At 31.6% G+C, this 16,693-nt stretch overlaps 1 protein-coding gene across 8 annotated transcripts in view; it reads right to left on the bottom strand.

Moving 5' to 3' along the window:
• TRIQK (triple QxxK/R motif containing) overlaps positions 1–16,693 on the bottom strand; it is an 85,362-nt gene that overhangs the window by 24,384 nt on the left and 44,285 nt on the right. For 5 of the 8 annotated variants that reach the window (XM_041769468.1, XM_041769467.1, XM_041769474.1 and 2 more), the window contains one exon: positions 16,284–16,365. In XM_041769468.1, coding sequence (XP_041625402.1) covers positions 16,284–16,344 — 61 coding nt within the window. In that variant the 5' untranslated portion in view covers positions 16,345–16,365. The remainder of the gene's footprint in view (positions 1–16,283; positions 16,366–16,693) is intronic. The other 3 variants (XM_041769471.1, XM_041769470.1, XM_041769473.1) reach the window with 1 other exon arrangement.

Below are 16,693 nucleotides of genomic sequence, written 5' to 3'. Positions count from 1 at the left end.
TAAGATGCACCTAATAAAATGCGCCTAGTTCCCAATTCCAACAACATTAACAAATCAAACTAGCCTGTCTCTGATTTCTTCTGTTAAATATAGATTAAAAATATATACTTGAAAACTCATGGCACATAATCAACAGAAGTTCCTGCTCCACATCTAAACAGGGATTATGAGTATTAAGTAAAAGCAAAATCATAACTAAAAAGTAAAACACTGATGCAAAATAATTTCTGAATTACACCTGGATTTTTTGATAGCAAAGATGATTCCACACATATTCATAATTTTTATTTATATGTACTTTGCAGACTTTGTAGTATCTGCTTTTAAAACAGAATAATTTAAAAAGTAATTTTCAGTTATAATTTCTAATCAGTAGATATTATCTGTGTTAAAGTTTCCTTCTTATTCAGTATGTGAAAATATATTTAACTCTAACATTGGCACCATTTCTATAAAGAATCACAAGAATCACAAAAATATTTAATAAAAGTCATAAATATTTAGTACTTTAATATTGTCATATACTATTCCTCATATTACACTAATTTAGAAAATAACAGAATAATTTATATGCTCTACTTAATTCAACATAAAAACCTACTTTATGTAATAAATTATTTCATATTTAAAGACATGCTTTAACTATGCCATAGATTCACTGAGAGTTTTCTTAGTTGAACAAAATAATAGATTACTTAACTGCTCTTGGCTTTTTGCTTTTCAATTCCTTTACTTTTTCCAGAAACAAGACTGCATCTTTACCCTTTGTTGATATTGCTGTCTAAGCTCATTATCATGTGAATATCTGCTTATTATTTTATAAATGTTCATTTTTCAGAAGCTCACTGTTTGTCTCTTTCTCAACAGTCGACATTACACTAGCCACACTCATTATCATCATGTGGCAGTACTGGTCTTCCTCTGCCTTTGCTGCTTTAAAAATTAATGCACTGTTATTTTCTGAATACTGCATAAGCTGCTTATGAGTACATTATGCTATCAAGCAAGCACATGCAGAAAAGCTTCCTAAACTGTTATTCTTTCAATGAAAATACAGCTGGTTCTGCTTCAAAGGCACATCTTTTCACCTGCAAATGGACTTGCTCCTACACTTATTCCTCAATTCATTGTCTTTTATTTGTGTCTGGAAATCTTTAATTGCCTTTAATTAGAAAAAAGTAAATTCAGTGCTTTAATCTTGCAAATACATTCAATCATAATTCTGTCTGGGATGAATACCAAGTTCTATTCACTGTCTGATCTCTATAACAAAGATATATAATTTATTGTCCATTTATAGAGACCACACCAATTAAGATACAATAGAAAAGCAAAGAGATAAGAGTCAAAATATTTGAAAAGAAAAATTTGCAATCTAAATTTAATTACTCAAACGAATTATTGGAAGATGAGTTATTTACAGCATGCCAAAAATACTGACAAATAATATTTGTTAATCAAAGTAAAGACTTATATTTCCTTCAACATTTTTAGAATAATTTCCCATCAACTGCTTCAAATCCCTCCCCTCTTCTTCAAAAAGCAAAACACTATTTGAAATCTTACTTTTCTCATCTTACCATATGATTACCATATGGTATTACCATACCATATTACTTGCATTACATATAAAAGAGCAATGTAATTTGGCATATAAAGTAATTTCCCTGCCATATGAACACAAATTTAGGTTACTATATTATAAACTACAAATAACTAGAAAACTCATTACAAAAGCAAGGATCTATAGTCTTTCCTATGGAATCCTATAGCAAACTCTGGTAACTATGTCAATAAACAAATGATCAGCATTTTGATAGCTACAAAATGAATAAAATCAGAAATTTCCATAGTCACAGGCAAAAAATAATTTGAATGTTAATCAAGCTGATGTAAAACTTTTTACAAAACGAGAAACATAATAAAATAGATAAAAAATAAAAAATACAGATCCAGTGGATTATCACTGGTATAGTATACCTTTACAATTTAGCCAGTTATACAATATGATGTACAATTTGCAAAAATTATTTTTTTCAAAATTATTTATGGATATTTGGACTAAGGAGAGGAAATAAGTAAATTCATCCTTAAAAATAAAAATTCATGCAAACTTTAAAAATTGTGTTATAAAGGCAACTCAAACCAATTTTTTTTAAATACTGAGAACACCTTTATATTAATCATATATTGCAGAGGATCCACCATGATATAACATCACATAAGGACTAGGAAACAAGCACTATGCTTTGGGTTGCTAGAAAGATAAACCAGCAAGTTGCTCATGAGATATTAATTAATTTCTCAAAAAATCATATTAAGAATGCTGACCAAGCATATGTCGTTGAGTAGAAGATATTATAAAGCATATCAGTCTTTAGTTTGCACCTAGCCAAAACAAGCAAATAAGTAGTTTTCCAAGTAACTGCTATGTGTAGTATATCCTTGCAAATACAGAGATAAAAATCAATGGAAAACTTTAAAAAAGTATCACAGGGAAGATAAAACAGGAACTTTCAGAAAAGTTAAATAACAGCATATTTTAGTAAGTTTTCGAGTTAAAGATACTCATTATTTCAAGAGATATAATAGAACACTTAAGAATAATATGAACAGAGTAGATTATACAAAGAGTATATAGAACTTTATTACCTTAGAATTAGGGAGATTTTTTTTATTGAATATTTTTAGGCACTTTCTATCATTAGAAGTCATCATCAGTGATGCAAAATAAAATTAGAGCTTCTGTCTTTAAGAATGTTTAAATCTCAGCAGGTATATATATATATATATATATATATATATATATATATATATATACACACACACACACACACACACACACAAAAGAAAGAAAAAAAAATACAAAAGAAAAAAGTAGTATGTGCTATCAGCCAAGTAAAATGCTCAAAAGACTTCCAGTTCTGAAAATTTGTTAGGCAGAGCTGAGGTGGATCCTTTTTTGATATAAACACCTAGAAACAGTAGTAAAAAGCCCATCCTATGAAGCTATAAATATTGAAGGTGTATATACTTACATACATACATACATGATAATAAAAGGAAAAATGGAAATGTTCAAATGGTAGAAACAAAGATAAAACTCAAAGCAAAACAGCTAGTTTTAGGGGATATCCTAATAGTCTTGAGTGGGGAGGTGGAGGATGGGCAATCTAAAACCTGTGCCTGGCTGTAGATATCAAGAGGCTTGCACATTTGCTTTTAAGGCCCAGGCATGTGCAGCATAGCTGTGAAAAAGAAACTGAAACTGAAATATATGGGTAAAGTTGAGATCTTCAAAGGACTGACTGAATCATACAAAAAAGACAGAAAAATAACCTGTACTTATTTGGAGAAATAGCAAGAAATAGCAAGAAATATTTCTACTTCCTCTAAGTTCTAGGTGTGGAGACAATATGTGTCACCTGTGAGAAATACAATTCTTAAGCCTGTCAGCCTAAAAAAGAAGTTGTGAGATCCAAACTGCAAGAATCTTAGGCCAATAAATAAGTCAGAATAATGATCCAAAATATATAAAATCCCTACTGTGAGTAAGTAAATTAAACACTGCTCTGTAAGATTATTAAACAATTCAGACTGCAGGAACTCTCACAGCAGGAGAAAATAGAAAGAAAAACAAATACTCTATTGAAGATGAATACACACACATGTACACACACACACACATACAGAGGAAGGGAAGAGAAACAGAAACCATAAAAGGATTGAAAAAAAGAAAGAAAAATAAAATAGCATGAGGTACAATAAGCCATGAAAGTATGATACGTACAATTGGTGTTTAAAATAATTAAAGAGGAAAAAAACCCAAAGAAATAGAACAAAAGAGAATGATTTTTAAAGTAATTAAATGGTCCTTTTACACATGGCAGAAAAGGTCAGTGAAATCACATATCCATGGATACAAGTTAGACATAGTAATAAATAAATGAGAAAGAATAAAAATTTTTAAATTCTAATCAAAGGGAAGATAAGTCTGAGAAATAACAACCCCAAAATATGACAGAAATTTAAAGAGAGAAAATATATAACTATGATTTTAAGAGATATGAATGTTGTAATATGAAGACTCAATTTGTATAAAATAGTAATTCTAAAAGGAGAAATTAGAGAGAAGGGAGAAAGCCATTATTCACAAGACAAAATAATAATAATAAGATATTTAAATCATGGGATCCCTGGGTGGCGCAGCGGTTTGGCGCCTGCCTTTGGCCCGGGGCGCGATCCTGGAGACCCGGGATCGAATCCCATGTCGGGCTCCCGGTGCATGGAGCCTGCTTCTCCCTCTGCCTATGTCTCTGCTTCTCTCTCTCTCACTGTGTGCCTATCATAAATAAATAAAATTAAAAAAAAATAAATTAAAAAAAAAAGATATTTAAATCCTTCCAGAACTTAAGAAAGGCAAGAATCTTTAGGATGAAGGAGCACACCAAATTTCAAGTCTTTTTTTTTTCTTTTTACTAAATAAAAATAAGCATTTGCATTAGATTAAAGCTAAAAAGGTTAAAAAGAAAAATCTGAAAACAGGAATGAAAACTCTAATTAAAAGAAGTGACAATTACATTATTAGAAGATATCTCATCAGAGACACCAGAAACAGGAAATGAATAAAACAGTATTTTCAAAGTTCTGAGGAGATACAAATATCAACCTAAAATTATGTACCCAGCTAAACTATAATTCAAGTATAAGTATAATGTAGTACTACAGCTTTATAAACACACACCGAGATATTTGCATGATATTTGCATGAAGGCAAAAATAAGGAAATTTCACCAGAAGGCAGATGTGAAATACAAAAAGGAAAAAAAGCAAGTATGAAGTTAGATATGAGTAATTACTGGTGACTAAAACTACAAAATGATAGCTGTAAAAATTGAGTTTGTGCTATTGAAAATGAGAGAAATAAAGTAATAAACACAATAACATGAGCAACAGGAAGGAGTAATAATATAGAGTTAAAAATCTTTATATTGCTTTGGATTAATAAAGATATTAATAGACTTTAGATTTCACTAAGACAAAGAGTTCACAAAATAAAATTTGAGGAATTGAAGAAGAGGAAGAAAATGAAGACAAAGAAGAAGTAGAGGAAACAAGGGGGAGGAAGAAGAGTAGGAGGATGAACAGGGAAGGCAGGAAGGCAGGAAGGCAGGAAGGAAGGATGGAAGGAAGGAAAAAAGGAATAAAAATGACATTAAATGAAATGCAAACCTTTCAAAATTTGAACAAGAAGAACTCCAGATTTCTCAGGAAAAAAGGTTTGGATAGAAATTAGCAAAGAAAACCTGCCACAAGGGATCCCTGGGTGGCGCAGCGGTTTGGCGCCTGCCTTTGGCCCAGGGCGCGATCCTGGAGACCTGGGATCGAATCCCACATCGGGCTCCCGGTGCATGAAGCCTGTTTCTCCCTCTGCCTGTGTCTCTCTGCCTCTCTCTCTCTCTCTCTGTGACTATCATAAATAAATAAAAATTAAAAAAAAAAAAAAAAAAAGAAAACCTGCCACAAGTATAATATAACAAAATAGTATTATGGAAACATATCTTGATTTTTCATTCACAGTAAATGATATAGATTTAAATTTGCTTGATCGAAAACAAAGATTCTTAGGCTATATAAAAAACATAAAACATAATGCAAAAGTTGAAACAAGAATAAAGCAGTATGAAAAAAATTATCAGAATACTAAACAAAATAAAGTTATTTACCAATATTAATATAAGACAAAAAAGCCCTAATGAAAAACTTAAATGCATTTTTCAAAATAAAAAGACCATTATTTGATAAATAGAAAAAGAGAAATTACCAGAAATATATACAAATTTAGAAATACTAAGCAACAAAAACGTACCCTCAAAATATAACAGGCAAAACCAATAGAATTACAAAAATTAATATCTCCATAGTTTTAATGAGGATATTTTAACTTTATTTCTCACAGAATGACAGCTCAAACATTCATAAAAAGTATAAAATAGTTTTGAACACCACAATTAACATAAACAGTGTAGGTTTCTAATATTAGAGAATACCTATTCCTTTCAAGCATGGATAGAATATACACGAAATTGACCACATAATAAGCAATAGAGAAAAGCTTAATATTGCAAACTGACATCATCCTGAAAGTTTCTGAACAAAAACAATAAGTTTAAGAATCAATTAAAATTACATAGATATATAAATATATATGAAATACATATATAAATACATATATATAAAAGCTCAAGAATGCTATAATGTTATGTTGCTAATATGATATGAAAAAACTGATCTATTAAATGAATACATTATTTTTAAGAAGTTTAAAAACAAATAGCAAAGCATTCAACTCAAATAATTACAAAAGAAAGAAAAATTAAGGAATCGCAATGAAGGAAATCCTAAAGAGTAAAATTATGGAAAAAGAAACAACAGAATACATAGTACCAAAAGCTAATTCCTTAAAACCTGTAAAATATTAGACATCTCAGCTAATATTGATAAAGATAGCATCAACTAAAAATAGAAACTATAGTAGATATTTTAAAAATACTAAAAAAGTTTACACACAACTTTATGAATACATTTGAAAGTTTTTCATTCAATTTTGTCACTGAATATGTTAGCTAGCATGGTTCAAAAATATAAGTCATTTAACCATTAAAAAAAGAGAGAAAATTGTTAAAGATCCATTCAAATAAAAAGCTTCAGACAGAGGTTTTGCTAGAGACTTTTAGAAACATTCTAGAAAGTGACATTTCCAAATTTGTATAACTGTCCTATAGGATATAAAAGAAGAGTATATCTCCAATTCATTATAGAAATCTTGTATGACGTTCAAACTAAAACTGAACAAAGATGATAAGAGAATGAAAAGACATATGACAATTCCATTAAAAAAAAATAATGTATAGGCATGCCTAGGTGGTTCAGGTCATGATCCCGGGGTCCTGGGATCTAGTCCCACTTTGGGCTCCGCACAGGGAGCCTGCTTCTCCCTCTGCCTATGTCTCTGCCTCTCTCTGTGTGTCTCTCATGAGTAAATAAAGATTTAATCTTTATTTTTTTTTTAATTTTTTTTAATTTTATTTATTTATGATAGGCACACAGTGAGAGAGAGAGAAGCAGAGACATAGGCAGAGGGAGAAGCAGGCTCCATCCACCGGGAGCCTGACGTGGGATTCAATCCCGGGTCTCCAGGATCGCGCCCCGGGCCAAAGGCAGGCGCCAAACCGCTGCACCACCCAGGGATCCCAAGATTTAATCTTTAAAAAAAGGAAGGAAAAAAGAAAATCTATTACTATAACTTGGCAAAAAATTCTGATAGAAAAAATCTTCAATAAAATGCAACATAATTCATTACTTTAAAAAAGGGGGAAAAAATCTCCAAGTAAGAACAAAGGGGAATTTCCTTAGCTCAACAAGTATGTACCAAAAACCTAGAACTGACATGACACATAATGGCAAAATGATTGAAACATTTTCTTTAAAGTTAGGAATAGAATATCTCTATTTCCAAGTGAAAAACAACATAACAAGATATAAAAGATGAACTGAAAGATTTTTTTCAAGTGTACCTATTAGAAAACTACACAGAAAATCAAAAAGAAATTAAAATTTTTTACAAGTAATAAAATGTACTCAAGTTGCTTAATATAAGATTAACAATTAGAATTCAGTAGCATGTTTATATAGTAACAACCAAATGCAAAATATAATTTTATAAGATCTAGCCACAATAATAGCAAAAAATTGAGATATGTATCACTTCTGTCTAACTCAGAAAATTCAACAACTTTATAAAGAAAATAATGAAAATTTATCAAATGCACCAACTATATGTTATTTAAAATGATAAAATTGATGCAAATTTCATACATAAATATAAATTTTTCCCAAAGTAATCTATAAATCTACTATAATCCCAAAATGACTACCAATGTCCTTTTTCATGACTGTACAAAGTTAATTTTAAAATTCACACAAGAGGATAAAAGACCAAAAATAATTGACACAGGTTTTAAAAACAATAAAGAGAAGAGAGGATTTGTTTTACCATTTGTCAAGATGTATTATAAAGCTGTAGTAAAGGGCTTCTGGCTCAGTCAGTAAAGTGTCTGTCTTTGACTCACATCATGATCCAGGGCCCTGGCATCCAGCCCCATGTTGGGCTCCCTGCTCAGCCGGAAGTCTGCTTCTCCGTATCCTCCCCATTCATGTTCTCTCTCACGATCTCTATCACTATCTCTGTCTCTCTCAAATAAATAATTTTTTTTAAAGATTTTATTTATTTATTCATGAGAGACAGAGAGATAGAGAGAGGCAGAGACACAGGCAGAGGGAGAAGCAGGCTCCTCACAGGGAGCCCAATGTGGGACTTGATCCTGGGTCTCCAGGGTCACGCCCTGGGGTGAAGGCAGCACTAAACCACTGAGCCACCCAGGCTGCCCAAAATCTTTAAAAAAATAAAAATTAGAAAAAACCCAAAGCTGTAGTAATTAAACAAGTATTATTATGATATAATAATATTTCCAAGGCAATAAGCAAGTTTAATAACAAAATAAAGAAACAGAGGATTATTATCAGTGTACATAAAGAATTCAATACGAGAGAAAAACAACTTAATATATTTCATTCAACTTTATCACAAAATGTGTTATCCAAATTCATTCAAGAAACTATAGATATATGAACAGATGAAAAAAAGAAAAAGAAAGAGCAGTTAAAAGCCCACTCACCAAAAAAAAAGGAAAGAAAAGAAATATGAGCAGCAATATATTCACAAAAGAAAAAGAATCCAAAAATCGGTAAATATATGAGATAAGTTTAACTTCAGTAAGCAACACAGTGAAAGCTAAAATAAGAATAAATACAATTAAAAAAAAAAGAATAAATACAATTGCATGTGCATGAGATTGGCAAAAATTTAAGTCTGATGATAACAAAAAGATATGGAGAAATAGACAACGCTTTGTTCACAGGACTATAAAACAGTACAACCAATTTGGAGAACAACTTAGCAGCTAAAAATACACATATCCTATTACACCACAATAGAATATCTGGTATTTTCCCAAAAGGAGAGAAGAAGAAGAAAACTGAAGTAATATTTTGAGGAAACAATGGTTAAGAATTTTCTAAAACGTATTAAAGAAATGGACCTACAATAACATATGCCATTACAATAACAATACCTCAAGTAGGATAAATGAAGTCAAATCTATACTTAAACTCATCATAGTGAAATTGCGGAAATCCAAAGACACAGAAAATTTTAAAAGGAGGTACAAAAGGACAGGTTGATTATTTTTAAAGACATAACATTTAGATTGATTTCCCAGTGACCAAAAATAATAGCCAAAATACAGTGTGGTAATATTTTATGTTGAAAGATCACACAGGGGAAAAAAAAAAAAAAACCTGCCAAATGAGAATTCTATAACCAGAGAAAACTTATTTCAACAATAACGGTACTCCTCATAACCAGCCAAGAAACTAACTCAGTAACTAAAAAAAAAAAAAAAAAAAACTCCCAAAAAACAAAAGTCCAGGGCCAGATGGCTTTCCCGAGGAATTCCACCAAACATTTAAAGAATTAATAACTATTCTCAAACCGTTTCATAACATAGAAGTGGAAGGAGAGCTTCCAAACTATTTCTACAAGGCCAGCATTACCTTGTAGGTAATGAAGGAAAATTACAGCCAACATCTATGATGAACATGGATGTAAAAAGACTCAACAAGATACTAGGATATTGAATCCAACAGTACATTAAAGGAATCATTCATCACGATCAAGTAGGACTTATTCCTGGGCTGTGCGGGTGGCCAGTAACCACAAATCAATCAATGTGATATACTACATTAATAAGAGAAAGTATAAGAACCATATGATCTTCTCAATAGATGCAGAAAAAAGAATTTGACAAAATACAACATCCATTTTGATAAAAACCCTCCATAGTGTAGGGATAAAGGGAACATGCCTCAGCAACATAAAGGCTACACACAAAAGATCCACAGCTAATATCATCCTCAATGGGGAAAAACTGAGAACTTTTCCTCTACAGTTAGGAAAAACAGGGATGTCCACTCTCACCATTATTAAACACAGTACTGGAAGTCCTAGCCTCAGCAATCAGATAACACAAATAAAGGCATCCAAATCAGCAAGGGAGAGGTCAAGCTTTCACTATTTGTAGACGACATGATTCTCTATGTAGAAAACCTGAAACAGTCCATCAAAAAATTGCTAGAAATGATACATGAATTCAAAAAGGTCATAGCATACAAAATCATCTGTTGCATTTCTATACACCAGTAATGAAGCAGCAAAAAGAGAAAACAAGCAATACCCTTCACAATTGCACCGAAAACCAGAAGATACCTAGCAATAAACCTAACAAAAGAGGTAAAAGATCTGTATTCTGAAAACTAGAGAACATTTATGAAAGAAATTGAAGAGGATACAAAGAAATGGAAAAACATTCCATGCTCGTGGATTGGAAGAATAATAAAATGTTTATACTACTCAAATCAATCTAAACATCTAATGCAATCCCTATCAAAATACCACCAGCATTTTTTGCATAGCTAGAACAAAAATCCTAAAATTTGTATGGAACCACAAGAGACACAAATAGCCAAAGCAATCTCGAAGCATGACAATTCCAGACTTCAAGCTATATTACAAGACTCCAGTCATCCAGACCGTATGGTACTGGCACAAAAACAGACACATAGATCAGTGCAACAGATTAGAGAATCCAGAAATGGACCCATAACTATATGGCCAACCCATCTTCGACAAAGCAGGAAAGAATATCCAGTGGGAAAAAAGACACTCTCTTCAATACATGGTATTGGGGAAACTATACAGTAAAGTGCAGAAGAATGAAACTGGACCACTTTCTTACACCACACACAAAAATAAATTCAAAATGGATGAAAGACCTAAATGTCAGAAAGGAAACCATCAAAATCCTAGAGGAGAAGACAGGCAGCAACCTCTTTGACATTGGCTGTAGCAACCTCTTAATAGACATGTCTCTGGAGGCAAGGGAAAAAAAAGCTAAAATGAACTATTGGGACTTCATCAAGATAAAAAGCTTCTGCACAGCAAAGAAAACAGTTAACAACAACAACAAAAAGGCAACCTACAGAATGGGAGAAGATATTTGCAAATGACATTTTATATAAAGGGCTAGTATCCAGAATCTAGAAAGAACTCCTCAAACTCAAAACCTAAAAAATAAATAATCCAGTTAAGAAATAAGCAGAAGACATGAATACACATTTTTCAAAAAAGACATACAGATGGCTAATAGACACATGAAAAGATGCTCAACATCACTCATCATCAGGGAAATACAAACCTAAACTACAATGAGATATCACCTCACACCAGTCAGAATGGCTAAAATTAATAACTCAGGAAATAACAGATGTTGGCAAGGATGGGGAAGAAAAGGGAACCCTCTTACACTGTTGGTGGGAGTGCAAGCTGGTGCAACCACTCTGGAAAACAGTGTGAAGGTTTCTCAAAATGTTAAAAATAGAACTGCCCTACAACCCAGCAGTTCCACTATTATGTATTTACTCAAAGGACATAAAAATACTGATTCAAAGGGACACATGCACCCTGATGTTTTAGCATCATTATCAACAATAGCCAAATTATGGGGACACCTGGGTGGCTCAGTGGTTGAGCATCTGCCTTCAGCTCAGGGTGTGATCCGGGGTCCCGGGATTGAGTCCCACATTGGGCTCCCTGCAGGGAACCTGCTTCTCCCTCTCCCTGTGTCTCTGCCTCTCTCTGTGTATCTCTCATAAATACATACATAAAATCTTTAAGAAAAAAAGTCAAATTATGGAAAAAGCCCAAATGTCCATCGTTGGTGAATGGATAAATAAGATGTAGTGTGTAGTATATATACTAATATATAATTAGTATGATATAAAAGTAATATCAAAGTAATATATTACATTGTGGATACATACACACAATACACACACAATGGAATATTGCTCAGCCATCAAAAAGAATGAAATCTTGCCATTTCCAAAGATGTGGATGGAGCTAAAGAGTATTATGCTAAGTGAAACAGTCAGAGAAAGACAAATACCATATGATTTTACTCATGTGTGGAACTTAAGAAACATAGAGAGAGGAGAGAGGAGAACCAAGAAATAGACTCAACTATAAAGAACAAAAATAGTTACCAGCAAGAGTAGGGGGATGAGTTAAATAGGTGATGGCGGTTAATACATACACTTGTAGTGATGAGCACTGGGTGTTGTATGGAAGGGATAAATCAGTAAATTGTTCACCTAAAACTAATATTACAGTGTATACTAAGTAGCTGGAATTTTAATAAAAACTTTTAAGAAATGGTATGTCAATATCATAAAAAGTAAGATGAAATTTTAAAAATAGAGAAGAAATGGAAGCATCGTATTTTTGTCTTTCTAAATTAGGAGCGGAGTTACCTCAGAATCTCCTGACAGCCAAATGCTATTATACTGTCAATTCCATGAACTCAAATCTTATGACTTAATTATCTTTCATCTGCCAGTACCTACTATAGTCTTCAACCCCAAGGAAGTAGTATAGTGAAGGGATTCTGTGGTCAATTCTTTGGAATTGAGTTCTGGCTCTACCTCCTACCAATTGTAGAACCTTGGGAAATTCTTTAACCCATCTGTGCCAAATCTTCCTAATCTTAATAATGGAGATAATAGTAGTTGCTCTCTTACAGGACTACTGTGAAGATAAAATAAGAGGTGTCTGTGGCACAAGATGCTTAATAATTGTTAGCAAACTTTAATATATAAGAAAAAGAGATTGACAAGTAAATTAGTTGTCTTTTTATAATGATTTACCTAGCACATATAAATATTATTTGGCCTGATATACTTAAAAACATATATTTAGAAAATAATTATGTTAAAGCAGTTTATAAAATTTTCTTCCAATTTTGAAATGATTTATCTCTAGAACAATACATGTAATATTACGCAATCTTACTATCCATTTTTTCAATATTATATCTGAAGAAATGATAGGACCAAAACCAATTTGCTTTAGCCGGTAATATTTCAGAATATTGTTTTTCTTAGGTGCATTGCCTGGAAAGCAAGAAGGTATTTCATCTTAGTTCTCTACACATTTCAAGATCATGTTATAGTAATTAAAACAGTGTCCGTTTAGTGTGAAGATCAGTATCTACAAGGTGTTTCCACTCAGCATCGGCCCACTTTATTCTTACTTGAGCAAAGAATAATATAAAGAAAGCTTTTATGAAAGCCATTAATCACTGTCATTTAGTAACTAATTGAAAAGGCAAAACTTTTGGCAGAAGATAAACATTAAACAGTGATATTAAAATCATCATTCAAAAAACAGCATGGTATTACCAAATACAGTTCCTGATTGACCAAACAGAAATTATATAAATAAGTGAGATTTAGTAAGAAGAGGACAATGCACATATGTAATGCCACTATTCTTTGTGAATGTTTATTAACTAGCAACTAAAGTAGCTTACCAATAACTTTAATAGTAAAAAAAAAAACCCACTATGATACTCATTTCATTTGCTAATTATATTTCTCTTTTTTTAACCACCAATACTGAAATATCTCTTCAAGATAATTTTAGCTGCTTTATTCTCTCCTCACATTTTTGATCAGATCTGGGAAACATCTGCATAGGACTCCATTTAGGGGAGACAGTGCCAGTGATAGATCTATCATCCTTAGTATGATTTTAGGCTTGTGGTATTTTCTAACCCTGATACAGAATATCAAAAAATCCCTCCTTAAGAAAAATCCTTGAATTAGTTAATGTCGTAATTAATTAGTTTGTATTAACTAACTGGTCAGTAATCTTTTCTATTTCATCTCTCTGTCTTTACAAAAACTTAGATATTATAATATTCTATAGTATATGCATATATACTTATGTATATACATATATGCATATCTTAAGACTGCAATGCATTATCCTTAAAAGTAGTGAAGAAAAGTATACCACCGCTCTTACTTTTAGTATATTGTGTTTGATTACGATTATTATATTTGCAAAGTACACACACACAGGATAACTCGTATCCATGCAACACTATAGTTTAAAAACTGGTCTAACCCTTCTTATGGATCTCCAAAGAATCTTGTGAGACAGGTGCATCTGTGAAGTTAATATTTTCAAGAAGAAGTAAAACAGGAAAGAGAACTTTGTATGGGAATATAATGCCTATCACAGCACCCTCTGAACAATTTAGTATAAGAACAGGGCTGAGGCCTTCATAATTATATCACTTTGTCTTACCCTCCCTGGGCTCTAATAAATATGAATAAAAGTAAATAAAAGGAAAAATATGTCATGTTTATAAAACAGAAGACTTTAGATTTTTAGTGTCTATTCTCCAAAATTGATTGTTACATAAAATTCAATTTCAATAAAAGCCTTTGCAAGATTTTTTTTTAGCAAAAAAATCATCTATGGTGATAGAAATCAGAACAGTGGTTGCATATGCATAAGGAGATAAGTAAAGACTGACTGGAAGCAAATACGAAGATTTACCTGAGAAAATGGAAATGTTTCTATTTTGATTGGTATTTCTGGTTACCTGGGTATATATGCTTGTCAAAATTCTAAGAATTTGTATTTAATATTTGGACTATGAATTGATCCACAATATGATTATTCTCTATGTGGTCAGCAGATGCCATTGGATCAGAGACTTTAATATGATCAAGTCAGTCCTATTTAAACGTAAATAACATAACAACCCACACTATTCATTCATCAGGCATCCTACAAGTGAAGGAAGAAAGGATATACAAAAAAAAATCAAACATCATAAACCATCCTTCAAGAAATTAATCTAGTTATGGGATGACTGGGTAGCTCAGCAGGTGAGCATCTGCTTTTGGCGCAGGGCATGATCCTGGAGACCCGGGATCGAGTCCCACATCAGGCTCCCTGCTTGGAGCCTGCTTCTCCCTCTGCCTGTGTCTTCTCCCTCTGCCTGTGTCTCGGCCTCTCTATCTTTCATGAATAAATAAATAAAACTTCTAAAAAAAAGAAATCAATCTAGTTAGAAATACTTTTGTAATATGCTTTTATCAGTTAGATAAGTCAGATCATTTTGTAAGGCTCTTTTGATATCATTTTTTTTATTGTAGTAGCAGTTGTTTTTATTCTTTTTGCCTATTTAGATTTCCTCTTTCATGAATTGCCTCTTCGTTTTTTGTACCCATTTTACCACTGGGTTTCCAGATTACTTTAGTTATTTATAGTAAGACTTTATTTCTCTACATATAAATTTTCAATTGGTTATATATAGTCTAGATATTCTTTTCATTTTTGTATCTCCTTTGTTTTACAAAAATATCTTTATGGAGTATTCCTTATATATCACATTTAGAAAATAAGTGTATTCTCTTTTGGTATTAATAATTATTTTCTGACTTCTGTTATAACTTCTCTGTTTATCATTCAGTTTTTTAGAAGTATTTTTATTAATTATTATTTTTCTATTTCCAAAGAAGTGGGAATGGGTGGGAATGAGTAGGACCATGTAAAAAGACAAGATGCAAAATGGGAAAGGATAAGTTACCTTTTTTGCTTCTGATTTCTAATTTCTAATTTTCCTACACTTTGCTCAAAGTTGTAGGATACAGATTCATTAAAATTGGGGGGATTTGGTTTATGACTTTGTATGTGGGTAAATTTTTTATAAACACTCCATGTACCTTTGAAAAGAATGGGTAGAAAATCTTATACTTAGCATATAGTCTAAAATAGATAAGCTTCCTGGTTTTTTTGTTGTTGTTGTTTTTTTTTCATGTTGGTGAGTGGACTTTGGTCCACCATTTTGTTAAAATAAAACTTTAAGGAATTTCAGGCTTATTAAACTATTGTCATTGAATCAACAAAATTTTTACATGAATAAAAAGAAATGATTTAATAAATGATGATACTAAAATATTTACTATATAAAAGCTTCTAGCCTTAAAAATAATAAAATGTATTTTTGTTTTTATTAAGTTAATAAAAATTATAAGAGCTTTGAAAATCACAAGTACACAAAGTGTATTTCTGCATTAGTAAGCAGGGCTATACTTATTTTTTGCTCTTTAAAAACTATATAATCCTTTGTATTCATATTCTGTGTATCATATGTATTAGGGAAAAGTTATTTTCTTAATATCACACATAATTGCTTTTTTCTTTATCTTAATTCACAGGAATGTATCAAAGGGAATTCATTGCTTACCAATTTGCTTTCTGTACTGATCAACAGGAAGTTTTATAGTGGAGGCATCTTTTCTACCCATCTTTGATCTCCAAAATGCCTGCTGCAAAGAAAGAAAATAATTATGATGAAGTCCTAAAAAAATCAAAAGGACTATCTACAAACTTCAGGAATAATTTATTCCATAAAATTCATTTTTAAAGCAATGGGTAAAAATGTCTTTGACTTATTCCCATTAGATATCAGTAAAGAACACAAAATTCTTTCAAATAAATTATCCAGGATACAATTGGTGGTAATTAAATTTCCCAATTATTTGTTCTTGGTAACATTCATTTTATCAAGTATTATCAATACCCAATTAAACCAAAGTGTTAGAGAGTATTATATGTAAATGTGAAAATCATGTACTATTTATTCAGACGGGTTGG

This window comes from Vulpes lagopus, chromosome 9 (genome assembly GCF_018345385.1).
Source record: "Vulpes lagopus strain Blue_001 chromosome 9, ASM1834538v1, whole genome shotgun sequence".
Taxonomy (NCBI): domain Eukaryota; kingdom Metazoa; phylum Chordata; class Mammalia; order Carnivora; family Canidae; genus Vulpes; species Vulpes lagopus.
Note: the sequence above shows the minus strand (reverse complement) of the source record. Positions and strands in the feature narration are given on the sequence as shown.